Genomic DNA, 26,720 nt, shown 5'->3' with positions numbered 1-26,720 from the left:
CTCCATGGACCCTGATCACCTTGATCATCCGTCCACACTGCTTCCCTACCCAGCCCTTGGGTAGACACCCCAGAGGGGGATCCCGGGTGCCACGGTGGGTAATCGCTTCCTGAGCGCGCTACTAGGATGGGATGGGCCGGGCCGGGGTGGTGGGATGGCGGGATGCGGGTGCTAACGCTGCCCCCGCCCTCAGGTGCCCACGAGGATGGTGGCGCGGCCCTAGGCCCAGGCTCCGCACCATGACCTGCTGGCTGTGTGTCCTGAGCCTGCAGCTCCTGCTTCTGCCCGCGGCCCCGCCCCCCGCTGGGGGCTGCCCGGCCCGCTGCGAGTGTACAGCGCAGATGCGCGCGGTAGCCTGTCCCCGGCGCCGGCTGACCGCGGTGCCCGACGGCATCCCGGCCGAGACGCGCCTGCTAGAGCTCAGCCGCAACCGCATCCGCTGCCTGAACCCGGGCGACCTGGCCGCCCTGCCGCTGCTGGAGGAGCTGGACCTGAGCGAGAACGTGATCGCGCACGTGGAGCCTGGCGCCTTCGCCAACCTGCCGCGTCTGCGAGTGCTGCGCCTCCGCAGCAACCTGCTGAAGCTCATCCCGCCCGGCGTCTTCACGCACCTGGACAACCTCACGCTGCTGGACCTGAGCGAGAACAAGCTGGTCATCCTCCTGGACTACACCTTCCAGGACCTGCACAGCCTCCGCCGGCTGGAGATGGGCGACAACGACCTGGTGTTCATCTCGCGTCGGGCCTTCGCGGGGCTGCTGGCGCTTGAGGAGCTGACCCTGGAGCGCTGCAACCTGACGGCGCTGTCGGGCGAGTCGCTGGGCCACCTGCGGGGCCTGGGAGCCCTGCGGCTGCGGCACCTGGCCATCGCCGCCCTGGAGGATCAGAACTTCCAGCGGCTCCCGGGCCTGCTGCACCTGGAGATCGACAACTGGCCGCTGCTGGAGGAGGTGGCCGCCGGCAGCCTGCGGGGGCTCAACCTGACCTCGCTGTCTGTCACGCACACCAACATCACCGCCGTGCCGGCCGCCGCCCTGCGCCACCAGGCCCACCTCACCTGCCTCAATCTCTCGCACAACCCCATCAGCACGGTGCCGCGAGGGTCCTTCCGCGACCTGGTGCGCCTGCGTGAGCTGCACCTGGCCGGGGCCCTGCTGGCCGTGGTGGAGCCGCAGGCTTTCCTGGGGCTGCGGCAGATCCGCCTACTCAACGTCTCTAACAACCTGCTGTCCACGCTGGAGGAGAGCACCTTCCACTCGGTCAACACGCTGGAGACGCTGCGCGTGGACGGGAACCCGCTGGCCTGCGACTGTCGCCTGCTCTGGATCGTGCAGCGCCGCAAGACCCTCAACTTCGACGGCCGCCTGCCGGCCTGCGCCACCCCAGCCGAGGTCCGCGGCGACGCGCTGCGCAACCTGCCGGACTCGGTGCTCTTCGAGTACTTCGTGTGCCGCAAGCCCAAGATCCGCGAGCGGCGGCTGCAGCATGTCACGGCGGCCGCGGGCGACGACGTGCGCTTCCAGTGCCGCGCCGAGGGCGAGCCGGCGCCCACCGTGGCCTGGGTGACGCCGCGCCACCGCGCGGTGACCGCCGCCAGCGCCGGCCGGGCGCGCGTGCTGCCGGGCGGCACGCTGCAGATCCGGGACGCGCGGCCAGGGGACAGCGGCACCTACACGTGCGTGGCCAGCAACGCGGGCGGCAACGACACCTACTTCGCCACGCTGAGCGTGCAGCCCGAGCCGGCCGCCAACCGGACCCCGGGCGAGGGCCGCAACGACACGCAGGCGGCCGCGCGCTTCCCTCTGGACCTCACCACCATCCTGGTGTCTACCGCCATGGGCTGCATCACCTTCCTGGGCGTCGTCCTCTTCTGCTTCCTGCTTCTCTTCGTGTGGAGCCGCGGCCGCGGGCAGCACAAGAACAACTTCTCGGTGGAGTACTCTTTCCCCAAGGTGGACGGGCCCGCCGCGGCTACCGGCCAGGGAGGCGCCCGCAAGTTCAACATGAAGATGATCTAAGAGGCCCCGGCCCACCTCCCGCGGCCCCCGCCGCTGCGCCTGCGCCGGAGGCCGCGTCTCCGTCTCCGCCCAAGTCCACGCCAGCCCGTGGCTGACCCATCTGACGACCATCTATGCGTTTCCCGTAGGGGGCGGCCGCAAGCCAGCTCCTGGCAGAACTTGCCATTTTTTTGTAGAGACCCAACCACAGGACTGTTTTTTCATCAGGATGCATCTTTTGCAGAGATTCTCAAGCGTTTTCTTAGGGTTTCACCCTGTCTTCCTGCCCCTGGTGTGGTCGCTGAGCTGGGCAGGGAGCGGGGGGTTGCTCAGAGGCCCAGCGTCCTGGGCATAAAGCGCTCACACCTGGTGGAGATGGTCTACACCTGGAACCCCACGGAGGTCAGCAGGGGCATGTGAAAGCCCTCACTGTTCACACCTGCACGCACACACACACACACACACACACACACACACACCCCGCCCCCATCCCTACACCAGAGCACACACTCACACCTGGAACATACAACCAGACGCATGGCTCCAGAGTGGAACACACACACCCCACACCCAGCTGACACTGAGCAGGCGCCCCCAGCTCCAGAGCTCACCAAGGGCGCGCAGGGCCCTGGGGAGAGGCCAGCCTGCACCCAGACATTCAGCTCACACCCAACTCCCGCTCAGCTGGCCATCTTGGGGCAGATCTCAGGTGCTGTGCTACTGTCTCGCTGAGGAGGTCAGGCTCACCCTGAGGCGGTCCAGCACGCAGGATGGTCCCAGACCCCTGCACCCAGACTCCCGCCCGCCAGGACCTGTTGGCCAAGCAGGGTGGGCTGCCTGCTGGGAGAAGCCATTTCCCTGGTTCCTCCCACCATCCCTCACAGCTGCCACCTGCTTCCTTGCCCTCACCACCCAGGAGGGACAGCCGTCCTGGCCCCTGGCCCAGGAGCATGGCTTCCAGGTGTCCCTCTCCAGCAGGCCAGTTGGAGTGACCTTCAATCCCAAGTCTGCACCACCCCTGCCCAGTCCCATGGCCCATTGCTCACCTCGGGAAGGAGACCAGAGCGTGGACGGTTCTCAGGGTCCCTGTTATGGGCATGGAAGGGGCAGCGACGGGGAGAAAGGCCAGGACAGAGGCTCAAGCTACAGGGAGGCCTGGACCTGGGTCGTTGGGAGAAGGTGACAGAGGCACCTTGGTCTCTGCAACGTTGGGGCAGATCTTGGGCCAAAGAGTAGAGAGGGTCACAGGAAGACTGTAGCTCAGGTGAAAGAAGAGCTTCCCCAAGGTCACTGCCCTGTTGCTCTACAGATAGTGAGTTCCCGGTCACTGGGGGTATGCAAGCAGGAGCTGAGGTTTTGCAGAAGTATTCAGATACCAGACAGGGACCGTACATGACCCTGCCTCGCCCAGCCTGGTCCTTGCCCCGACTCTCTACCTCGGCCAGACCAGTTAGGGCATCACTTGGGGGAAGGGGCACAGGAAATTTTGTGTGGCCTGGCCCTGGCCAGAAGGGAGGTTAGACAGTATTCTCAAGGACCTTGTAAGAAGGTTCAAAGCCAGCTCTGTGCCCTCGCAGCTGTGTAATCTTTGTTGGCAACCGAGGACCACCTGGACCATTCGTGTCCACGTCTATAAAATGGGTCTGACGGTCAAACCTATTGCTACATACGTAGAGGCCAGGCCCATGGACAAGCTTGATGATTGACTTGGATTCTGGATCCCTCAAGATCTTTCTGAGATGAGCCAGAGAGAAAGCTGTCCCTCCTGGAAGTTTTGCACAAAGGATTCAGCCAGAAGGTGGAAGGGGACACTGGCCATTCTCCCTGGGCTGGAAACACCGGGAGGCCCTGATCCTGCTTCCACAGTGTGCACATGGGCCAACAGGGCTGTGGGGCAGGCTGCTGACCACAGCCAGCCAGGGTGGGGACCCCACCCAACCCCATTCATGACAGGAAGTAAGGGAGGGCCGAATGGGGTGTCCAGCAGCCCTACACAGAGTCGAACAGAATGGACTAGTTTTGTTCCCTTAGCATCCTCCTGACCTTGGTTGCCACGACAACACCGAGGGCCCGTCAAAACGACATCCAAGTGCCTTTAACATCATCAAGACAGGAGGGAGTATGTTCTCAGCAGTGTTAGGACTTACAGAAGGTCAGCATATTGAGATCTCCCAGCCCCCTCTGCCCGCCCCCTGTCCCAACATCAACCAAGACCCCTAGCCCCTGCCCCCCACCCCTACCCTGCTGTATTTGGTTGGAATCCAATAAAAATGAAACCAATTTAATAACAAACTTCAGGGTTTTTTAAAATTCTCATGGGAAGCATGGGGGCACAAAGTAGGGGCTGCTGGGGGTCCCTGAGGGAGATGCCTGGCTTCAGCACCAAAGCTGACCCTGAGTCATAGGGCATTTGTGGAGAATGACCCGTGTGATAAGGTTAGAGGTCACACTTCAGGAGTGCCCGTGCTGTTCCCAGCGCTGTTCCCTGTGCTGCCTGTATTCACTCCCCTGTGAGCTGGGTCCTGTTATGACCCCATTTTACAGGTGGGCAAAGGGAGGGTCAAGTCCCCAGCTAGGGAGAAGCAGGGTGCTGAGAGGGACCAGTGGCACTGGGCTGTCCAGGGGAACTCTTGACCTGAGCTCGGTCCAGGGGCAGACCCAGCGGCAGGGAGGAAAGGAGAAATGAGGTGCAGACCGACTCCGTCCCTGCTGCGCCTCCGGAGCTGGCGGCTTCTTCCCCTGGGGCTTCCCCTGGCCAAGGGCAGCTGAAGGGGGACCCGCCCCGTTGGTGGCTAGAAACCCAAGGCAGGGCCCCCCAGAGGGGTGTCTGTGGCCTCAGTGCTGTGTGGCCTGGGGGAAGTCGCTGCCCCTCTCTGTGCAGTGCGCTCATCTATAAACTGGAGGATTATGGTCCTCTTTTATGCAGGGAACTGTTTGAGCTTCCTATGGCTGCTGTAACAAAACTTAGTGGCTTACAACAACTGAGATTTATTATTTGACAGCTCTGGGGCTCAGAAGTCTAAAATGGATTGGCAGCTGGTCCTTCCGGAGGCTCCAGGGGAGCATCGGTTCCCGCCTCTTCCAGCTTCTAGTGGCGCCGCATCCCTGGCTCGCGGCCCCTCCTGCATCCTCACAGCCAGCAGCGCAGCATCTCCCGTCTCGCTCTGCCTCTGACCCTCCCGCCTCCCTCTTATAAGGACCCTGTGATGACGCTGGGCCCCCTGGGAATCCAGGGTCCTCCCCGTCCTCATCTAACCAGCAGCCGCTTCCCCCTGCCGTGCCGCACAGCATATTCACAGGTTCTGGAGATGGACATCTTTGGGAATGTAACCCTGCGCGCCACAAAAAATGGAGGCATTTTTCTCAGAAATGCCAAGTCGTGAGAAATTCGGGAGGATCTGGCATCCCGAGCCCTTGCTCAGGGCGATGCCAGGGATGCAGAGAGCCCGGCCCCAGCTCCCGCAGGGCTCCAGAAACACTTCTCAAATAAAAGAACAGCTTTACTATCTGCAGAGGGTTTGACCCTGATGTGGGGTGGCCGGCCAGGGCTGACACACAGGGTCCACTTTTCAGGGTGAGCTGAGGCAATCGGTCCCCATTTCTAGGCCTCAAGGGAGGACTGTCCATTGGGGCTCAGTGGGGTGGTAGGCACATTGGGGTGCTGAGCAGATGTCAGCTGGCATCTGCTCTCCTCCCCCACAAAGGGCCCCCAACCACTCCAAGGAGGGGTCATCTTGAGGCAGGCAGGGGGGTCCCTGGGCACCAGCTGCCCCCCACCCTGCCTGTCCTGGGTGGAGAAGTCCCCAGGGATGTCATTGCTTGTCCCAGCCTGGCCCTTCTGCCCACTCCCCAAACCCCACCCCAGGGTCAGGCAAATGAGGCACTGACCTGGTACCCAGAACTCAGTCATCAAGATCAATATTCTACAAACAAAATTAATTCATGCCCTGAGTCCACGATGGACACAATATCAACCTTTTAGATAAAGACAGGATCCACTCTGCCTTGGCATGACCCTGCCTCACTCCCCACACCCTAATCCTGGCCCTGGTGCCAATAAAACTTTATTTACAAAAACAGCCGGCTGCCCCTAGGGCCATAGTTTGCAAATAAGATTTTTTTTCTAATATTACATTATTATATTACAATGTTATTTATCTTGATTACTGGGTTGTTGTTTTTTTTTTCAATCACCCTTTTAATGAAAAGATCATAAAATAACAGTTTCTCATCACTGTACATTAAGACTGCACACTTCTAAATGGAGAGATCGGTGAACTGCTTTACTATGACACTTGAGGATTGCATACCTGCAGCTCTGACCTGAATTTATCCAGACTCTCGAGGGAAGTGAACTCGGTGTGATGACTGACAGTGGCGGTGGCCAGTACAGGAGTGCGATCGTGGTCCCCCCTTCCTGGGAAGGGCGCGTAGCAGGACATGATCCCTCTTCCAGTTCCCGGTAAACAAAACAGCTATAACCCCATCCCGCCCCCTCCCCCTCGAGGTATTTGTGAATGGGCCAGTGCCCAACCTGAGGTCCCCCAACGGGGGAGGGGGGAAGCAAGTGATGGGTGGGGGCCAGAGAGGTTCCCCTCAGCACCTGGCCCCCCGGGGCCCCGCCAAGGGGAGGCGGGGAGCCCTGGGGATCCTCCCGGCCCTGAGTGAGGTCTGTTATGCAGCATATTTGAGGTCAATAAATTACAGCAATAAATAGCAAGGTGAGGTAGGGGGAGGGGTTCCCGGTAGAAAATTAAAGTGGGGTGACAAGCCCGGCGGGGTGTGGGTGGTCCTAGGCAGGGGGTCCCGGGCAGCCTCAGTCCCCACAGCGCACACCCACCCCCTGATTTGGAATGTCAGACTGAGGTCAGGCCCCGCTCCACCACCCGCTCCTGGCATCGGGTTCACAGGTTCAGTGATGCCCGACTTGGCTCTGGGGAAGAGCGAGGGCCTTGGTCCCTGCAGGGGGCCGGCAGGGCTGGGATCCCTGGTCTGTTCTGAGGCCTGGCACCTCTGCTTTCGTCCCCCCCTACCAAGCCAAGGGGACGGGACGGATGCGGCCGCCTCTGCCCTGAACCCTGCCCTCCCGGCTGCCCAGGCCTCACCCCGACTCCCGACGGCCGCGGGCAGGGCGGCTGGGGTCCCTGGTGGATCGCATTCCTGCACACGGCCAGTCCAGTGCATTCTGAAGGGTGGGAGTCGGGGTAGCCCACGGCTGTGTGAGGTTCTGAAAGTCCATCTGGGTACAGATTGTTCATTTCACAGGCTGAGGTGTGTGGTTATGCCGCGAGTCTCTGAGATTCGTATTTGCTTAAAGGTTCGTCTTTCCTTCTTTACCTTTTCTGCAATCCTGGAGGAGCCCCGGCGGTGTCGGAGCCTGGTCTGCCACTCGCTCGCCCCAAGTCTGAGAAATAAATACATTCGTCACTGCACAGACATATTGATACAAAAACAACACTGTTCAGAGCGTTTGCACCGTCCGTGCAGTGTTTGCGCAGTGAGCCCCTCCCACGGCCGGGGTGGAGGTGGGGGTTCTCAGGGGGCGGGGACCCGCTGGAGCTCACGGAGCTGCGCAAAGGTCCTGGCTTTTTGGCATGAGAGGGACCCTCACATCAACCCACCCGAGGGTCGCAGGCAGAGCAGCGGGATGGGGGCGCACCTCCATCCCAAGGACCCAAGCCCAGGCTCAGGTCCTGCGGCCACAAGTGACAGCCACCCCTGCTGTGCCAGCTGGCAGGACCGCCAGGGTCTGGCCAGGAGGCCTGGGGTGGGTTAGCATGGGCCCAGGCTCTGTGGTGCCAGCTGGGCTGGGAGAGGCCGGGCTGGGAGGAGGGCTCAGGGGTCTCCATGCCCCCCGCAGGGCCTACTCAGAAGGGGCTCTGGTGGAAGCTGGGGTTCACTGGGACTGGCCTTTTATCTGCTGAGGTCTGAAACTGTAAAAGTTTATGTAAACAAACAATGAGATAAATATATTAGTATCTTTTTTTCTGAGCCCATTGAGGTTCCATACGCATCCAAAATGTGCTTTGGTTTAAAAAATAGGTTTTGTGCATTTGGGTGTGAGCTTTTCTTTTTCTTTTCTTTTCTTTTTTTTTTTTGTCGTGTTTATCCTCTTTCCTACATGACATCTGCTATTTTCTGTTTCCTGTTTCTCCGAAACATTCAGGAATTAAGTGACTAAAGCAGAGAACTGTAAGCCGCCCTTTGGCCTCCAACAGCCTAATCTCCTGGTGAGGCTGTAACACACGTCCATGCACACACTCAGGAGCACGCATTCCACATGAAACCAAAGGAAAAGGAAAACAAAACCAAGTGTCGTGTTAACCCCGCCTGCCCCACAAACCCTTAAAGTCTTAAATAGGAAACTAGTGTTTTGCTTTCTTGTTAAAATACAGAGAAGGCTCGATATATGATACAATACTCAGGTGGGTACAACACTACGTCGCACGAAGGTCGTCGAGTGAGGGCCTCTGCGTCCAGTCCCTGAAGCTCTGCCTTGAACCACCTGCTTCACTGGGGTCCACGCCCAGGGGCGTGTGTGCAGCTCCCGCTACAGACTTCTGTCGTGTGGCTTAAGTGCCGACGGAGTAGGGGGGTTGGGAGAGCAGAGGCGCTGCAGGGGCCCCGCCCAACTTGCCGGAACACGAGTCCCCAGAGGGGAGAGGAGCGGCCTGAGGCCGGGGGCACCCCAAGGGCTCAGCAGGGCCCCGCGTGGCCCTCGTGCCCTCACTCCCGACACCTACCACTCGGGTCCCTGAACTCAGGCTCTGGTTTCAGCTGGAGGGTCTCTGGAGGGGTGGAGGGTAGGGGTTGGGGATGACTCCGGAATTTTTTGGTCTGAACTTAAAGTAGAAAGAAATAAAAACCTGAAGCAAAACGAAGAAGATAAAGCCGCTGGTCCAGCCCTGTGGCTGCAGCAGGCTGGGGACAGTGGGGCCGACCTCTCGACCTCGGCCTGGCCTTGCGAGCGCAGCTCTGGGCCCATGGACGTGTCTGAGGCTGGCGGGGAGCCCAAGGTGAGAGGTGAGGTTGGCGGGGGACTCAGGGCTGAGCCCGTGGGTGGCAGCCAGCCTCTCCCCAGACCACCCAGAGATGCCAAAGCAGAGCAGGTCCCCACCCTGCTGGGGGGTGGGAGAAGATGTACACATCCCTGTGGTCAGCCCCTCCGCACTGGTCAGGTAGGGGCTGCTGCTCTCCCGAGGTGAGGCTCTTGCAGGCCCAGGGGACAGGATGGGGGGGGGGTCTCACTTCCGCCCCGTCCTGGCCTGGCCGGGAGCCGCCAGGAACTTGTCCCACCGTGTGGCTCCCGTCTCCCGGCACCTGCTCCTGTGCCGGGGGCTCCCCAGGGGCTGGAGCACCCATACCCCAACTCGGGCCCAGAGGAGAGGCAGCTCGGGCTCCCTGACAGCAGCACACTCAGAACACCTTCAGGGTGGCCGGCTGGCCACGCGCACACGGAGGAAGTACAGGTGCCCCTTCTGAGAGGGGGCACAGGCGGGGGGCCCAGGAGGGCGACAGGAGGAAAACACAAGTGTCACGGCCACAACTGCCATCACCAACCAACGTCCTGTTCTCGCGAATTCAAGAGGTAGCAAAAGGTCAGAAGTCTCTCCACCTCGATGGTTTGTTTTGTTTTGTTTTGTTGGCATCACCTTAAATTCTGTGCCTGAGGTGAGTGCCTTGCTTGCCTCACCCTAATTAGTCCTGGATGGGAGGCGTGGCCCAGCTGGGTGACCCCACAGGGTCTCATGAAGGAAAGAATAAGCACTCATGGTCAGCAGGGGTTTGGGCAGTGAGCAGGCCACTTCCTTGGCACCTCTGGTCCCTTCTGTTCCACCTGGAGCAGCCCAGGATTTGTGGAATCCTTGTCCCATATAATTGGCAAATCTTTCCTCGAGCCCGCCATTCTCCGACTGCATGATTCTGAAATCTGCCCAAATCACGGGCTGCCCCATGGATTAAGACAAAGAGTATAAATTCTATGAATTACAGAAGCTGAGTGCTGGGAAAGACAAAATGTTGAATCAAGTTACAGACCCTCACACTTGAGAAGCTGGCTGTTAGCAGGTCAGTGTGGCCCAAACTGTGGCAGGAGACCCACGTGGAGGACTCCGTGAGATGGAGTTGTCTTCTTTCCCACACCCAGGGGGCACCCAGCGATGGCCTGTGGACCCCTCTGCCCAGCCTGGACCTGCTATGTGACCACGCACGGACTCCAGCCCTCTCTGGGCTCACTGCCCCTAAGGGAAACGAGACGGGGCGGAGGGAGAAACTCAGCATGAAAGACACTCAAGCTAGGAAGCAAGAACGTCTTTGCATCTTCGCATCTGCAGTGATTTCTTGGTTCTTCCATTACAGAGGGGAAGAGGCTGGGTTTCAGCTGAGACACCTCTCATGCCTCCGGGCATGTAGGGCAAGCCTCAGGCCCCCAGACAGCTTCGACAGTGTGTGCTTAAGCTAGAATTTCACACTGTCTGGCTTTCCCTGGATTTTCACCCTTCTTGATTTTCTGTGTATGGTAATTCTATAACAAATGCCTTTTTCTAAATCAATGCATTAAGGTGGTGGGGGGAAGGGAAGTGAGTTGATTAAATTTTTAAAGAAAAATCCAGCTTCCGTGGCTGTCAGGGGGCAGCAAGCAGGAGCCACTTTTCTTTATTTGCTGGAACAGAGAGGGGTGGTGACTGGCCCAACATCACACAGCAAGTCAGAGCAGAGCTGGGGCTCAAATGGAGCGGTACCTGCCAAGGGTCCTGGGATGGGTGGGAAGTGGGGGCACGCGCAGTGGAGGCTTCTCAGATGATCCTGCAGAAGGGGAAGTGGCTCTGGAGGAAGTGAAAGCCACAGATGAAAGGGTCACCTGGTCAAATCTTTCCCTAAACAGTCACTGCTGGGGTTCCCTGCCCTCCCCAAAGGCGGGGGAGTCTAAAAAGTCTCGATCCTCCCCATCTCTCAGGGCTCCCCTCTGCCACCCACCTCGTGTAAACTCTGGGACCTCCGCCTGTCTTCCCATCTCCTGCCACCCGCTTTCAGCCCTGGAACCGGGTGGCTTTCATGGGGAAGTAATGCAGAAAGCTCCCCCTCCTGCCGGGGCCTGCGGTCTAACAGTTGCCTGGGTGTTTCCGGTTCACTGCCAGCAACCGGTCAGACAGTCCGGGAGGCCAGGGGCTGCAGCTATTGGGAGTTTGTCCCCAAGATCCCCCTGCCCCGAGGTCACTCCAGTCCTGAAGGTAGGGCACTCCTGGAGGGGGGCTGGGGCAGGGAGTGGGCAGAAGCAGCTGCTTTTCAAGGTTGGGCAACCTGGAATCTGGGTGGGGCAGAGCTGGGGCCCGGGCAGAGCTGGGGCCCAGACTGCTGCTGGCAACCACACAGCTTGAGAGCGCTAAGCTCTGGGGACAAGGCCTAAGCATGGGTTCCCTGGGTATTGTCACCGGCCCCCAGCTTCTTCCCCCACCCCCTTGAGGTCTTGTCCTCACAGCTGGACATTCTGTCCATGTCACAAAAGTACAGGGTTCTTCTCGCCGCCCTGAAAGGTTGATGGGTGACATTTGCCCAGAGAGGTCAAGCAACCTTCCCAGGGCCACACAGCAGGTGCTGGGCCCCTCCCACACATGCCCTGCACTCTGACCTTCCCCCAGCAGCATGAGCAACCCAGAGCCACCCACCGAGACCCCCGGGGCCAACGCCCCGACCTGGCCGACCCAGCCCACGTACAGCAACCTTGGTGAGAGCCTGGGAGGGGCCCCGGGTGGGGGTGGGACAGGTGGCCGGTGAGGTAGCCAGAGAAGAAAGGTTGAGTGTTTCATTACCATGTAAGGAAGGCTCTGCGCCATGATGGTTTAACTAGATTACAGCAGGGATTTTTTTGTTGTTCTTTTTTCGGGTTTTTTTGCCGTGCCACTCGGCATGTGGGATCTTAGTTCCCCCGGCAGGGATCAAACCTGTGCTCCTTACTGTGGAAGCACGGAGTCTGGACCACCAGGGAAGTCCTATAGCAGCTTTTTAACTACCTTTAATAAAACTCTTTGTTTAAAAAAAAAAAAAGCTGGATAACCAGCTTCTAAAAATGAGGAAACTGGAGTTCAGAGAGGCTCAGTCACTTGCCCAGAGCCACACAGGGAAGTGGGGGGTCACCTGTGCTGGGCCAGATGTTTCTCTGCCACTGACTTGTCACTCCTCTGAACCTTTGTTTCCTCATCTGTAAATTGGAGATGGCATCCTTACCCCACAGGGCATAGGGTAGTTGGAGTTGGTATTTTTTCCTTTTTTTTTTCTCGGCCGTGCTGCGTGGCTTGTGGAATCTCAGTTTCCTGACCAGGCATTGAACCCGGGCCACGGCAGTGAAAGCTCCAAGTCCTAACTACTAGACCACCAGGGAGCTCCCCATTGTTTCCATTCTAGAGATGAAGGAATTATGGCCGAGGGTGGAGTCATGCGCACAGGACCCCACTCTGCGTGGCCTCACGCCCTTACCCGACTCCCTCCCCCCACAGGTGAGGTCCGTGCCCGCCTGCTGCCCTCCAAGTTCTGCTGCTCACGGACATCTGAGCGCCCCGCTACTGACCCGCAGCCCCTACCCAAGAAGACCCTGACCAGGGCCCAGTCGCTGCCCACCCACAAGTCCCCCAGCCCCGGCCCCACTCGAGCAGGGCAGCCTCAGAAGCCCCTTCTGGGATCCCGCAGTGTGGACGAGAGCCAGGCAGGCGACGACAGGGCGGGGACAGCCTGTCCCCCTGCAGAGCTGCCCTTCTTCTCGCTGGACACCGAGCTGGGCCTCTCCCTCCGCCGCGCTGGAGGCCCGGCAGCTGGAGGGCCTCCGCGCCGTGTACGCCCGGCTGCACGCCCGGCTCCTGGGGGGCCTCCCGGGCCCCTGCCGCCCCGGCCGCCGCTTACGCCTCCTGGACAGCTCGCCCTGCGTGGAGAGCTGAGACGCCCTCTACTACCGCTTGGTGCGGAGGGACAAGGAGGCGTGGCACCTCCTGGCTGCCAACGTGAGCCCCGCCTCCGCCCCGCCTCCTCGGAAGTTTCCCTAGTGTCCCGTCCAAGGCATAACCCAGGGCTCGTCAGACTCAGGCCCAATTGCTTATTTTGCAACTAACTTACGAACAAACACCGTCAGCCCTTGGAACCGCGTTTCTCAGGTGTGGGGCGACCTACATTCAAATCACCTGGGAGTCTTGTTAAACTCTCCCTCACGACTCTCAGGGCCCCAGTAGTCTGCATTTTAACTCACTCACCCGTGAATTCTGGCGCTAGAAACCCACAGCCGGCTGATAGCTCCCACTTTCCATCATCATCTTCAACAAAATATACTGAGCACTGTTCCTTCATGTCTTGTGCTGTTCTAAGGAATTTTAGACACTTTCATTCAGCTAATCCTCATGCAAGCATCACCACGTTTTGTTATAAGATGCTTCTGTTTTATGCACCACAGAGAAAAAGAAAAAAAAGATTCCCATCAAATAAACCAGACTACCAAGTGTCAGACACATCACCATTTTGGAGGAACCTCACCCATTCGGCAGAATATGTTATTATGGACCCATTTTACAGACTGGAGCATGGAGGGAGTAAGTTGCTGCTGGCTGTGAGTTCTTTAGTTGACAGCTCCATCCTGGTTCCATCCATCTCAGAGACCCCTGGGGAGTTTATTTTTAAATTACACACTCCCAGAGCCCTACCTCAGCACCTGTCCTTTTTAACCCCTGCCCCAAGATGATTCAAATGTAATCCCCAGGGCTAATACTCTCCTACTTTCTAGAAAGAGCTTTGCTGTTCAGTACTGCAACTGCTGGCCATGGGTGACTTCTGAGCACTTGAAGTGGGGCTGGTGCCAATTGAGATATGCTCTGAGTACCAAATACACACCAGGTCTCCAAGACTCAGTATCAATAATAATAACAATAATGTAAAACATCTCACTAATACTTTTTTCATTTGGTGACCTGTTGAATGATATCATTTTGGATAAATTGGATTCATAAAATAGATTATGAAAGTTACTTTCAAGGTCATAAAACTCAGTATCAAAAAAAAAAAAGCCTAATTAAAAACTGGGCAGGGGACTTCCCTGGTGGCGCAGCGGTTAAGAATCTGCCTGCCAATGCAGGGGAAACAGGTTCGAGCCCTGGTCCATGAAGATCCCACATGTCGCGGAGCAACTAAGCCCGTGCGCCACAACTACTGAGCCCGCGTGCTGTAACTACTGAAGCCCGTGCCTCTAGAGCCCGTGCTCTGCGATAAGAAGCCACCGCAATGAGAAGCCCGTGCACCGCAACAAAGAGTAGCCCCCGCTCGCCATGACTAGAGAAAGCCCGCATGCAGCAACGAAGACCCAACGCAGCCAAAAATAAAATAAAAATAAATTTATTTTTTAAAAAATGGGCAGAACACCTGAAGAGACATTTTTCCAAAGAAGACACACAGATGGCCAACAGGCACATGAAAAGATGCTCAACATCGCTAATCAGAGAAATGCAAATCAAAACCACCATGAGGTATCACCTCACACCTGTCAGAATGGCCATCATCAAAAAGACCACAAATAACAAATACTGTCGGGGGTGTGGAGAAAAGGGAACCCTGTACACTGTTGGTGGGAATGTAAAATGGTGCAGCCACTGTGGAAAACAGTCTAGAAGTTCCTCAGAAAACTAAAAATAGAACTACCATATGATCCATTCCACTCCTGGGTATATATCCAGAAAAAAATGAAAACGCTAATTAGAAAATATATATGCGCCCCAATGTCCATAGCAGCATTACTTACAATAGCCAAGACATGGAAGCAACCTAAGCGTCCATCAATAGAAGACGTGAACTATATCTACAATGGACTACTACTCAGCCATAAAAAAGAACAAAATAATGCCATTTGCAGCAACGTGGATGGACTTGGAGGGTATTATGCTTAGTGAAATAAGACAAAGACAAATCCTGTACGTTTTCAATTGTATGTGGAATCTAAAAAATAAAACAAACTAGTGAATTTTTTTTTTTTTAGAAGAAAGAAAGAAAGTTACTTTCACCTGCTCCTTTTCACTTTTTAAAATGTGGCTACTGGAAAATTTGAATTCCACCGTGGCCCAAGTTGCATTTCTACTGGACAGCCCAGCTCTGGCACCTTAGCTGTCATCTCCCTTGCTACCAAGTGGCAAGCATCCGCCCCTTTGGCAGAGTGGAAAGTCGATCCCCTAAACACTATCCTCCCTGGTGTAGCTTTCCTTAAAATCATACTGGCGACCAACATCCGAATTAACACGAACCCCCCGCTTTTGGAGGGATACAGCGATGGTGGGCTGGTTGGGTTGGGTGGGAAGTCTTCAGAACAGGTAGAGGCACTGGGCGAGCTGTGCTGGTTTGGTGGCGGGGAGCTCTGAAGGGTCCCTCTGTCCCGCAGGTGCCCAAGCCAGGAGCTGACGAGCCCCACCCGTGTGGCCTAGGGCCGCAGGCCTCGCTGGCCCCGGCATTTCAACCTCCAGGAGCTGTGTGGTCTGGCGCCCGAGGGCGCACTTCCCAAGACGCCCTGGAGCAGACCCGTGGCGCTGGCGGCGGAGGTGCCGGAGCTCACGGTGGTCCAGTGGCTTGTGGAGACAGGCGCGCAGCCGCCCGAGGAGTTCGCAAGGCCGTGGCCCTACTGCTCCTGCAGCCCTGGAGCGCCCGGAGGCGCAGGCTGCGGCCCTGGCCGAGCTGCGGCCCGAGAACCTGCTGCTGGCGGCACCGCGGGGCTGCTCAGCCGCCAGGCCCCAGCGCCTGCTGCTGGTGGACTTCGGCTGCGGCCCCCCGCGACCCCCCGGCCGCCCACGCGCAGCAGCTGGGCCGCCCACTCCGAGAGCTGCTTGGCCCGGGCGCGCCCTTGGCCACGTCCTTGTCCGTGGGCCTGGAGCACCTGGCGGCCCAGCTGGCCCGCGCGCGGCCCTCGGCGGCCGGGATGCGCGGCGCATTGCAGGTGCTGCTCTGGGGGCCCAGGTCCGAGCTGCGTGGCCACGGAGCCCCGCTGGGGTCCTGGCTGCGGATGCACCACGCGCTGCTGGTCCTGCACCTAGCCGAGCGGGCCATGGGTGGGGAGGTGCCCAGCTTGGAAGACTGGCTGTGCTGTGAATACTTGGCCAAGGCCACCGAGGACTCCTTGTACCTCGCCCTGGAGCTGCTGTGGAACTGATCCTTCCCGTGAGCAATGCACCTGTTCCAGGGCCTCTCTAGGAGGCGGGTCCCCCTTTCCAGGGCTGGGGCTGGTGATAGGGTGGACGCCCCCTTCCAGAAGGGACCAGAAGGCCAGCAGAGGATGCAGCTGGGAACTTGGGCCCAAGGCCCCCTAAGAATTCAGGTGCCCCCCTTCCAGGGCTGGGGGCTAATGGCCAGTGCCTGCTGAGGCTTTCTGATGCCAGAGGTGCCCACCCCTCTTCCAGGTGTGGAACCCCCCAACAATTAATGTCTCTCTCAGTGTGTAGAACCGCTCCTACCGCCTTCCAGCAGAAGCCAGGATGCCCTTCTAATGCTGGGGTCTGATGGCCACTGTCTCCGAGACAGTGTGGACACTCCTCCGAACGGCAGCATCAGAGGCATTCCTGGCCCTGGAACACCCCCTTGTGCTGTGAACTACCTTGTCAAGAACTGCTTGGGGCCTCCAGGGGGAGGGAGGCTCCCTGGAACCTGAGACAGCCAGCCCACTCCAGTGGGGTCTGGGCTCACCTGCCCAAACGTGCCCATGCCCTGCCCCCCCTACTCCCTCCACCCACCGTGGCCTCCTTGCTGTTCCTCTGTGACCCTAAATTCCGTCCAGCCACCAAGTCTTTGCATGGCCTGTTCCCTCTGCCAGACTGTCCAAATCTCACCTCTTCTAAGCAAATAAAGTTGCCCCTCCTGGGCCCTCTCTAGCTCCGCGCCCTGCCTTTCCCGAGCACTTGTCACCACCTGGAAGTATTTATTCATCTTTTTACCTGTCACCTGTTCACCTCACCCATCAGGCTGTGAGTTCCCTGAGGGCAGGGGCCAGGCTGAACACGCGCTAGGCGTTTAACTGATGGAATAAACAAAGTGGTATACAACAGGGGACCTGAGGGAGAAAATGAGGTCTCGGTTTATACCTCTGAAAAATGGACATAGGAGCCCTGAGGGGCCCCACTGCCGTAGCCTGGGGTCTCCAGTCATGCCCCCTCACTCCCCCCAACCCTACCATGGTGATCCTGGGGGGAACTTTCTGACCCCCAGGTATGACCAGGGCCCTCTCCTGCTCAGACCTCTCCCATGGCTCCCTAGTGCCTTCACAGTACAATGGGGCTCTTCTAAAGGCTCTGCATGCTCTCTGGCCAGCCCCGCCTGCCACATCACCATCCGTGGAGGTGCTTTCTGGCCTCCAGGGCTTGCCCGTTGCTCCCTCCACTGCAGACACCCTCCCCCCTACCTCTGCTTCAGACTCCTGTACCTCCTCCAACACCCCGACTCCAAACCCCTTTCTCGGCCCTTGCCCTGTCGACGTGGACTGGAGACAGCTGTCTCCCCAGACCTTTGAAAACCAACTCCATCATCATTCAGGTAGCTGAATAGCCCACCCAACCCCCAAATATACTTGAATCCCCCTAAACCCCATCCTCCTCAGTAAAAGATACCCGCTTGGCAGCCTGTTTCTCAATCGCCGGGCCACGCTCGCAGATGCAGCCAGCAGGTGGCGCTGAAGCCCTGCAGCTCTTCCGCCTTCCGCCCCCACCTCACCACAGCCCCCCGCCACTGCAGTATCTTCGCCTTCTGGCTGCCTCAGACCTCCCCACCTCTGCCCCGGCCAGGACACCCACCAGCAGTGCTCCTGCCCCGGCACGACACTGTACAAAGGCTAAAGGGCAGGGTGCCCACGGCTAGACACCACCCCGCCCCCAAGCTGGAAAAGTCCCAGGCAGCCCCTGCCCCGCCCCCCGCCACTTCCCAGGACCCAGTGAACGGCTTCAGACTGGAACCAGGCCACTCCAGCCAGCCTCAGCCACCCCAGGGAATGGCACTGGGAAAGGGGAGTGACGGCCCAAGGTGTGGGGTGGGGCAGGCTGCCATCTGCCCTGGAAGCGGCGGGAAGGCGAGGTATGGAGCAGCTGGGGTGGAGCCCCAGGGCCGAGCTGCCCACAGGAGGCCAAGGCTGGCTGTGGCCAGAGATGAGACGGGGCCCTCGGCTTCCCCACCCCTCTGCAGAAAGAAGTGTGTGTAGGGGAGTCACTCAGCTCAGGACGCTCGCACAGCTCCCTGAACCCCAGGCAACCTCGAGGCCCCTCTCCCCTTGGCCCCGGCCCACCCCTCCACCTGCCCTCCATTCAGACAGCGCCCCTGTCAACACCACTGAGCCAACACAGGTCTTGGAAGGGTAATCGTTTTATTTGGATTTTTGAGAGCAATAGAAGGGTAGATTAATACCTATCTTTCCAAGTTAAGAGACCTAAGACTGTTTCCAAAAGACTTCAAATAAGAAACTCCTCCTCAAGGTACAAGGATAACCTGAATCATCTTAAACCAGCAATAAAAAAGTAAAATATAAATTTTTATTTAGAATTAAAGCAAATACTTCAGTATCACAAACACAATATTAAACTTCAAGAAATACACGGCTAATTTGGAGTGAGCATTTATTTGCACAATTACGACATGCGGACAAACCCAGCAGGTGAGCAGGCTGACGCAGGTCAGCGCGCAGTTGATCACACCACCCGCCCGAAGCACGGCAGCAAGTGCACACGGAACGGTCTGCAATCGAGCCCCAGGGGCCTCAGGGGCCTCACACTACTCCTCCTCACCGGAGGACTCCCTCTCAAACGTGTAGGCCATGAAGCAAGCGTCGGGTCTCTTGGGGACAAGGGGATGCCCCGGTCTCACAATCTCAAAGCCCAGAAAGCTGAAGGTACGGAGCAAGGCGGCTGCGGAGGAGACACCATCAGGTCAGAACACCCCGTCCACCTGCAGGGCCCAGAGTCCTGCCGGCCCGGGGACCGCCTGAGACAGAAGGCCCAAGTCTAGGGCAAGGGGACTGCCCAGCAGGGTGTAGCGCGGCCCCTGGACCGCGTGGACCCCACCCTGGGCCTGGCCTCCAGGCCAGTGGGCAGCCTCTCCCATCTCCTCTCCCCCGCGTGGAGATCACTCACCTCGGTCATCGCGGTTCTTATGGAGGCAAACGAAGACGTGGTCAGCGCGGAGCTGCTCCTCAGCAAACTCGAGAAGAACTGCGAAGCTGAGGTTCCAGCGTCAGGGCCCGCGCCCCGGCCGCCCCACAGGGGCCCTAGCCCAGCTCTCCCACTTGTCTGTGGCCTCATCTGCATACTGGGAGCACCAGCCTCTCCCGGGTCTAATCCAGGGTCAGCCTTGCCACTGCTGACATTGGAGCCAGGTCACTCTGGGGGACCGTCCTGGGCACTGTGGGGTATCCCTGGCCCCACGCACTTGACACCATGAGCAACACCCACAATGTGACAACCACAGATGGCCCCTGGTGTCCCTTGGGTGATACTGCTGGTCCACTGCTTAAAAGGGGAACCCTCACTCCGGAAACAATAACCACCACCTGGCTCCTGACTCAGGCTTCCCTCCTCTGGAGTCCAACTTTGAGGTGCAAACACGGTTTGCCTCGCTCTGCCCCCCAGGCACACACAGGCCCGCCCTCACCTGTCCTTGCTCCCCTCGGGCAGAGCGCCGCCTGGGATCTCAACGTAGAGGCAGCTGCTGCTCAGCACCGCTCTCCAGTTAATGTGTTTGGCATCCGTGAGCCTGGACTGGATGTTAAAAATTCTCGTCTTGTTATTAGACGTTAGTTCCTCTGTTACATTCAGCCGATTATCCTGCGGAAGAAGACCAAATCCAACCTTGAACGCCAGCCTTCACAGCCTGGGGATCTTTCCCCTTGGTACCCTGACAGTCTGGAAAACCCAGAAAAGCACCCATATGACCGTTCACCCCACGCCCTGCAGCGCTGTTTGGGTGTGGAGCCTCCCGGGCCTCTGAGGAATGGTGGTTCCACCCAAGGCCAGAGCACGAGCCCCAGGCTGAGCACAAACAGGAGCTGCCAACAGCTACTAGAGGCTCACGCAAAGCCTGCGCTGCAGTCTGCACCTTTGTTCCTTCAATCTTGGATTCAGGAAAACCATGTGGAGAGTTCCTGGCACACGAAAGGTGCATAAAACATTTTGTGGGTCTGGCTACCCCCCGCCCCCCACCTCACGTACCCAGAGGTCCGAGGAACGAGGATACTTACAGAGTAAAATAAATTAGCTGAAAGATTGTGATCCCTCTGACTATTCCCTCGCCCACCTGGGATCTTCAGGGGTGGGTGAGGGACATCAGGAGCACCACCGAGGCCCTGGACCCAGGTTACTACAGCAGTTGATGGACACCCTGGAACTGGAGGAAAGGCATTGGTGAGCAGCACTGGGGGAGACGCCCCGCCTCCGCTGCCAGGGACCCGAGCCCCAGCAAGGCCAAGCGGAAGACCAAGGCCTACCAGAGCCCAGGTCCCTGGGACGCGCCTCCATCTTTCAAGCGCAATGTTTACGTCGGGTGCAGAGTCAACATCTGCCTCCGTCTGGTCAGCAGCCACAGCAACAAGAAGCCCCTCAAATCCACCTCCTCGGGTGGTGACGCTGGTAAGGTCCAACCCGTCCCCTGGGTGCCTCTTCTACCCTTCAACTATCTTCTGACCGGCGCTAAGTGTCGCCCCACCCAGCCCTGCGCCAGGTTCTACTTCCCACTTCTAAGTCCAGCGCTTCAGCTTCCCCTTTTCCACTTTGCAGTCTCCAGCAGACCTGAAGCTCTAACAGCGTTTTCTTAAGAGTCCAGCAAAGCCGTCCTTCCACTGAAGCAGTCCCTACTGCGGCCCTTTCGTCGTCGGCACCCGCCGGGAGGCGCGGGGCCAGTTCGGTGTCCCCGCCGGCGCAGCGGAGACGGGCCCGCGCAGACGCCCTCCCGCGCGCACCCCGAGGCCTCCGCTTGCGTCATCTCGGCAGAGCGGCCCTCGGCCCCGGGGGAGGTTTTCACAATCGCGCAGCCGGCAGCGCCAGCAGCCATTTGCTGCGCAGTGTCAACAGGCCCCGCGGTCGCCTCCATTTTGCTCGGCTCCCATCCGGGGCGCCCGACCCGCGGGCGCCGGCATCGTGGCTCAAGGACCGCGCGAGGGCACCCCCGGGGCCGTGGTCAAACAGCTCGCGATCCGCGGCGAGCGCGGCTCACCTAGACCCCCGCCCCCGGCCACGACCGCCCTCGACCCAGCCGTCCTACGGGGGAGAGGCGGGCCGGCCGCCACGCCGAGAAGGGCCCCGGGCGCCGTCTACGTGGCGCCGCCCGGCTCCGCGCATCCTCGGGGCTAAAAAGTGATCGCGAGGGCTGCCGCGTCCCGGGGCCACGTCGGGGCGCGGGATAGGGGGAAGGGCCGCTCCGCTAAGCGCCTAAAACCTCCGCGCCCGCAAAGCGCAGATTCCCGCGACCCGCCGGCCCGACCGCCCTCCAAACCCGACCCCGGAATCTCCCACCCCCAAACCGGACCGTGGACTCCCGTGCCCCCCAATCCCAACCAGGTACCCTGGCGGCCCCCCAATCCAACCGGAAATCCTCGTGTCCCCCCCCAATCCGACCAAGTAGCCTGCGGGCCCCTCAATCCAATCAGAGACCCCCTTTGCCCCCCCCCCCCCGCCGCGACTGTGGCCTCGACAAAGGGGCGGACCTCGCGCTCCCGGGACTTCCGTGGCGCCCCGCGGCCGGCCGCCTGCCGGCCTGCGCGGCGGCGCTTCTGGAAGCTTCGGGCGGGGGCGGGGCGCTCACCTCTCGCTGCTGCGGCCTCCGCGGCTGTGCAGGCTGAGGAGCGGCATGGTGCGGGTGGCGTGGACGGTGGCGCTGGGTTTATCCCCCTCCTTTTCTCTGGCGAAGCAGTGGCTGTTCAGGATCCGCTGCAGGGAGGATTTCACCATCCGGCCGCTGGGGTCCGAAACCAGGAAAACCTCCGCTGCGCCTCTCCGCGCCCCCGCCGCTGCTCGCCGTTCGCAAAATGGCGCCTCCGCCGCCGCCCGCCTTTATACGTACCGCGCCCAGGCCACGCCCCCCCCACGCCGCGGGAACGCGGCCGCACGAGGGAGTGGGGCCACCAGGAAGCCCAGGCGCGCCCGCCCCTCTCGGCGTCTGATTGGCAGACGGCGGGGGACCCGGGGTGGGGCCGCGCCTCGGACTGAGCAGGACGCGTCGGGTCCCGCCCCCTCCCCGTCGTAGCTCTGCGGGCGCGCGGAGGGGGCGGGGCCGGCGTGGCGTCGGGAACGCGCGCCGCGCGCCGCGCCGCGCCGCGCCCCGCCCCGCCCCGCCCCGCAGCCGGGCCTGGGGGCCTGGGCGTGTCGCTGCGCCCGCTTTCGGGGGACTCGCGGTAGCCACGTCTCCGCGGTGGTCCCTGTCGCCCTCGCTAGGGTCCTCTCCCTCTAAAGGACTCCTTCCCCTTAGCGGCTCTTGGCGACAAAGGCCCCGGGTATTTGGAGAGAAGGGTCCCAGCTCCCACACCGCGCCATAGAACAAAACTATTTTCAGTAATAACCTCATAATGATCGATCCTAATAATGGTATTTCTGGATTCGGTCTTTCACGTGTTAAAACAATTTACAGTTTCCTTTCAATGTCAAAGATATTATTCAAATTCAGGAAAATATTTCGCGTCACATTTGGACTTAAGCAAAAATGCTTTTCCTTGCAGATAAACTCACAAAGATATTTCACGTGTGAACTAAAATTTGCCCCAAGCAAAAATATTGTTCTTGCAGGTCCCACTTTGTTTCATGTTTTTACGTTTTAAGCACAGAGTCTCTGAAGAGTTACATGGAATGAAGTAACTCCTACTTGTTTCTTTGTCTTTACAATCCCTGCCCTTTTTATCTCATTTTTATTTCCAAGCTACTGTGTCCATTGGGGTTAGAGGCACAAGCTTTCTGCAAAAGGACCTTGAATTATTACAAAACTGATAGAAATTTACTCTCCAAAGCATGTGGCGAAGTCCCTGTGTGTCTCCAAATACCCTTCCATGTGGAATGCAGAATTTATTGTTTACGTATACAGCATTTATAAGTAATACAAACATCTAATTTACAGCTTCTGTATGTACATTATTAAAACTCAACAGAGACTGTAATAATTGCAAATGTTAGGCCAACCAAAGAAATTTCCCAGAGAAAGAATATTTAATGAATGACATTGCTTAGAATTGCCGCTCATGGTGAAAACCAAAAGCAGATGAATTTGTAGTTAACTTTCTTATTGTTTTCAGTGTTTCTTTTATTGCCAGGGCTCACTCCCACCGACCCACTTAGGGTGCCACTTAAGTGTCCTCACTATTTGTGAGGCTAGTATGCTTTTTTTTTTTTTTTTTTTTAACTTTTTGGCCACACCGCATGGCATGCGGGATCTTAGTTCCCCGAACAGGGATCGAACCTGCACCCCCTGCAGTGGAAGCGCGGAGTCTTAACCACTGGACCGCCAGGGAAGTCCCTGGTGCACCATTATTCAGGCTCTGTTTTCTTGAGGCTGGAAGAACCTATGGGTTTCGAAATCTGGGTCTTTGCCTCATGGCAACTCTCGGGTGTGTTACACAGACGGGCGATTCTGGGCTAAGAGTCCAGGATCTGTAACTGCCCATGGCTGGCCACTGGTCACTGGGTCGAGCCGTGTTTACCCCCCATGACTGAGGTCAGGGAGTGACAGGGCTCCCAGCTGACTGCCAGCACAGTGGGCTCAAGCAGCCACGCAGACCCTGGTCCAGGGAGATGTCTCCAAGAATGCCTCGCATGCCAGGCCAGTCTCTGGGGGATGACATTTAGGCCACGTCCAGGTCTCTGCAGTCCAGGGGAACCAGCAGAAAACTCCAGACCCAGGACTTGGGGTGGGAGGTTCCTTCTTCATCAGCAGGCCCTGCGCCCTTGCTGGCCAAATCACGCTTTAATTTGGAATCACTGTGGGTGGAAAGGGGAAAAATATGTAACCTCTTGGTAAAAAAAACAAACTGCAGCAGCTGGGGGATAAAAAAACGGGTGGAGGAGAAAATGGGTGCACATGAGGTCGGGGTGAGACGTGTCCGGAAAAGTCACCGTGGGGTCTCCGGGTGTTGCAGGGCCCCCAGCTCTGGGCGGGGATATGGGGAGGAGTGTCACTTCTTCCTCGTGGGGAGGGTGGGCTCCGGTTCTAGGGACAGCTCTCTCTGCCTGCTGTCGGGGAGGTGAGAGTGACCTGGTACAGGATGACACAGGATGGGGACCATGTTCCTCTGCTCTATCCCTGTGTGTGCATGTTGGGGGCACCAAAGCACCTGCCACTGAGATTGTAAACTCTGAACAAGACCAAACTCTCCTTCCAGGTTTCATCCGGCACCAAAAGCCTTGCTCGCTGTCGGATCTCGGTTGTGAGCCTGCAGTCAGGGTTGGTTATTTTTGTGCTTTTTGTGGGTTTTTTTTTTTTTTTGCCATGCCACGTGGCGTGCAGGATCGAACCCGTGCCGCCTGCTTTGGAAGCGCAGAGTCTTAACCGCTGGACCGCCAGGGAAGTCCTAGGGTTGGGTTCCTGAGGCAGAAATGAATGCCCACTCTCCACATTCGGGGCCATCCCGGGTGCCGTGGGGTGTGGAGCTGCCTCCCTGGCCCCCACCCCCTCGATGCCAGGAGCCCCCTCCCAGTGTAACAACCACAGAAGTCCCCAGACATCATCCAGTCTCCCCCGCCCAGTGTCACCTTCTCTTTCTTTCTCCCACTGATCTGGGGGCACCTGCACGTGCTGGGAAGGGGGAACCTACACACTGAGCAGACCACAGTGGGGAAGGCTCAGGGTGGGCACGGGTGCCCAAGGCAGCCACCCTGGCTGGGCTTGCTGGGGACGGAGAGAGAAATCAGATGGGGTGACGGGGGCGCTGTGGTAGGGAAGGATTGGGAGTTTGGGATTAGCAGATGTAAACTATTATATAGAGAATGGATAAACAACAAGGTCCTACTGTATAGCCCAGGGAACTATATTCAATATCCTGTGATAAACCATAATGGAAAAGAATATGAAAAAGAACGTATATATGTGTAATGGAATCGCTTTGCTGTACAGCAGAAATTAACACTACATTGTAAATCAGCTATACTTCAATAAAAAGTAAATATATAAATAAAAATTAAAAGGCCAAAAAAAGAAAGAAATCAGACAGAGGGGAGGTGCCTCACTGGGAGCAGGGAGTCTGTGAGAGGCGAGGGCCCCAGATTGCAGGGAGGAAGAGGGGGGCATCAGGGAGGGCTTCCTGGAGGAGGTGAGAGCTGAGCTGCTGGGAAGGGATAACAGAAGACCTGGGACAGGCACGTCAAGGATGGAGGGCCCATGCCCGGTGTCCTGCTAAAATCAGTACGGCGAGGCGGGAGGATGCCAGGGATCTCACTCTGATTTTTAGAAAGATTCATGGAGTGTAGTCGGCTGAGTAACAGCCCCCAAACACCTCCCCGTCCTAGTCCTGAGAACTGTGAATGTGCCACCTCACCTGGCAAAGGGACTTTGCAGGTGGGGTTAAGTTAAGGCCCCTGAGATGGGGGTGACCCTGGATTCCCCAGGGGGCCCAGCATCATCACAAGGTCCCTATAAGAGGGAGGCGAGAGGGTCAGAGGCCGAGAGAGATGGGAGATGCTGCACTGCTGGCTGTGAGGATGCAGGAGGGGCCGCGAGCCAGGGATGCGGCGCCTCTAGAAGCTGGAAAAGGCGGGAACCGCTGCTCCCCTGGAGCCTCCGGAAGGACCGGCCCTGCCCACGCCTGGATTTTAGCCCCGTGAGACCCGAGTTGGACTTCCAGCCTCCAGGACTGTGAGTGGATAAATCTGTGTTGTTTTAGGTCACTACACGGATGATGATTTGTTACAGCCGCCCCAGGGAGCTCACACACGGAGTGAGGGGAATATTCAGGATCTTCATGGGCCATGGGTGACATTCGGCACATTGGACAAAACCCATCTGACAGTGCAGTTGGGATGTGTACATTTCCCTCAAGTGAATTTCATCCAAACATTAAAGACACAAACATTTGTCAAATGACTTTTTTTTTTTTTTTTTTTTTTGGCCACGCAGCTTGCGGGGTCTTAGTTCCCCACCAGAGATCGAACCCGCGCCCCCTGCAGTGGAAGCGTGGAACCCTAACCACTGCACTGCCATGAAAGTCCCTATTAAAGACACAAACATTTATGGATCCCCAGTAAACAGTGCGCCTGCTAAAGGGGTTTGATGCCTGCAGTAGACTTTGGAATGAAATTTTAAAAGTAAGGTGGGTAAACAAAGACAGGACAAAGCGAACACAGCGAAATATGACTTGTAGAATCTAGGCGGCGGCAATGTGGGCCTTCACTGTAAATTTCCCTCAACCTTTCTGTCCGTTTGAAAAATTTCGTCATCAACTGCTAAAAAGTAAACATAAAAGGGGCTAAAGTCCTTTCACCACATTCAGCATCCTTTTCAAGCCTGGCCCTCTCTCCTAACCTTATTCTCCAAAGAGAAAGTCAGGAGGCCTCCGGCCTCTTGAGAAAGCAGCCAGAAGAGGGAAGTAAACAAAACACGACCACTTTTCCTATGCCTGCACAGCCCTCAGTGAGAACCGGGCCAAAGGACAACAGCCTCAAATGGCCGGATTTGGCCACAAATCCACACACACGTCTGTTGCCGAGTGATAAAGCACAGGACACCCCAACATGCTCCTGGCGTTTGGACAGCCCCGTAAAAACACCATCA

At 58.1% G+C, this 26,720-nt stretch overlaps 4 protein-coding genes across 5 annotated transcripts in view; 2 read left to right on the top strand and 2 right to left on the bottom strand.

Annotated features, from left to right (window-relative positions):
• SPPL2B (signal peptide peptidase like 2B) overlaps window positions 1-26,720 on the bottom strand; it is a 231,734-nt gene that overhangs the window by 40,406 nt on the left and 164,608 nt on the right. The window lies entirely within an intron of this gene.
• Window positions 240-2,018, top strand: LINGO3 (leucine rich repeat and Ig domain containing 3). Its single transcript, XM_068535057.1, has one exon. The coding sequence runs from the start codon at window positions 240-242 to the stop codon at window positions 2,016-2,018; it is 1,779 nt and encodes a 592-aa protein (XP_068391158.1).
• PEAK3 (PEAK family member 3) lies at window positions 11,640-16,158 on the top strand. The gene is given in 8 exon segments (XM_068535056.1): window positions 11,640-11,721; window positions 12,491-12,782; window positions 12,784-12,988; window positions 15,397-15,462; window positions 15,464-15,617; window positions 15,620-15,643; window positions 15,646-15,793; window positions 15,795-16,158. Coding segments are annotated over 8 exon segments (1,335 nt in total).
• OAZ1 (ornithine decarboxylase antizyme 1) lies at window positions 18,335-21,994 on the bottom strand. Its single transcript, XM_068537360.1, is given in 6 exon segments — window positions 18,335-18,889; window positions 19,115-19,200; window positions 19,632-19,804; window positions 20,218-20,304; window positions 20,306-20,363; window positions 21,777-21,994. Coding segments are annotated over 6 exon segments (684 nt in total). The 5' UTR covers window positions 21,923-21,994; the 3' UTR covers window positions 18,335-18,755.

This window comes from Eschrichtius robustus, chromosome 2 (assembly GCF_028021215.1).
Source record: "Eschrichtius robustus isolate mEscRob2 chromosome 2, mEscRob2.pri, whole genome shotgun sequence".
Lineage (NCBI taxonomy): Eukaryota > Metazoa > Chordata > Mammalia > Artiodactyla > Eschrichtiidae > Eschrichtius > Eschrichtius robustus.
Note: the sequence above shows the minus strand (reverse complement) of the source record. Positions and strands in the feature narration are given on the sequence as shown.

Coding starts and splice junctions, on each gene's coding strand:
- LINGO3 (XM_068535057.1), top strand. CDS start 240: ATGACCTGCTGGCTGTGTGTCCTGAGCCTGCAGCTCCTGCTTCTGCCC.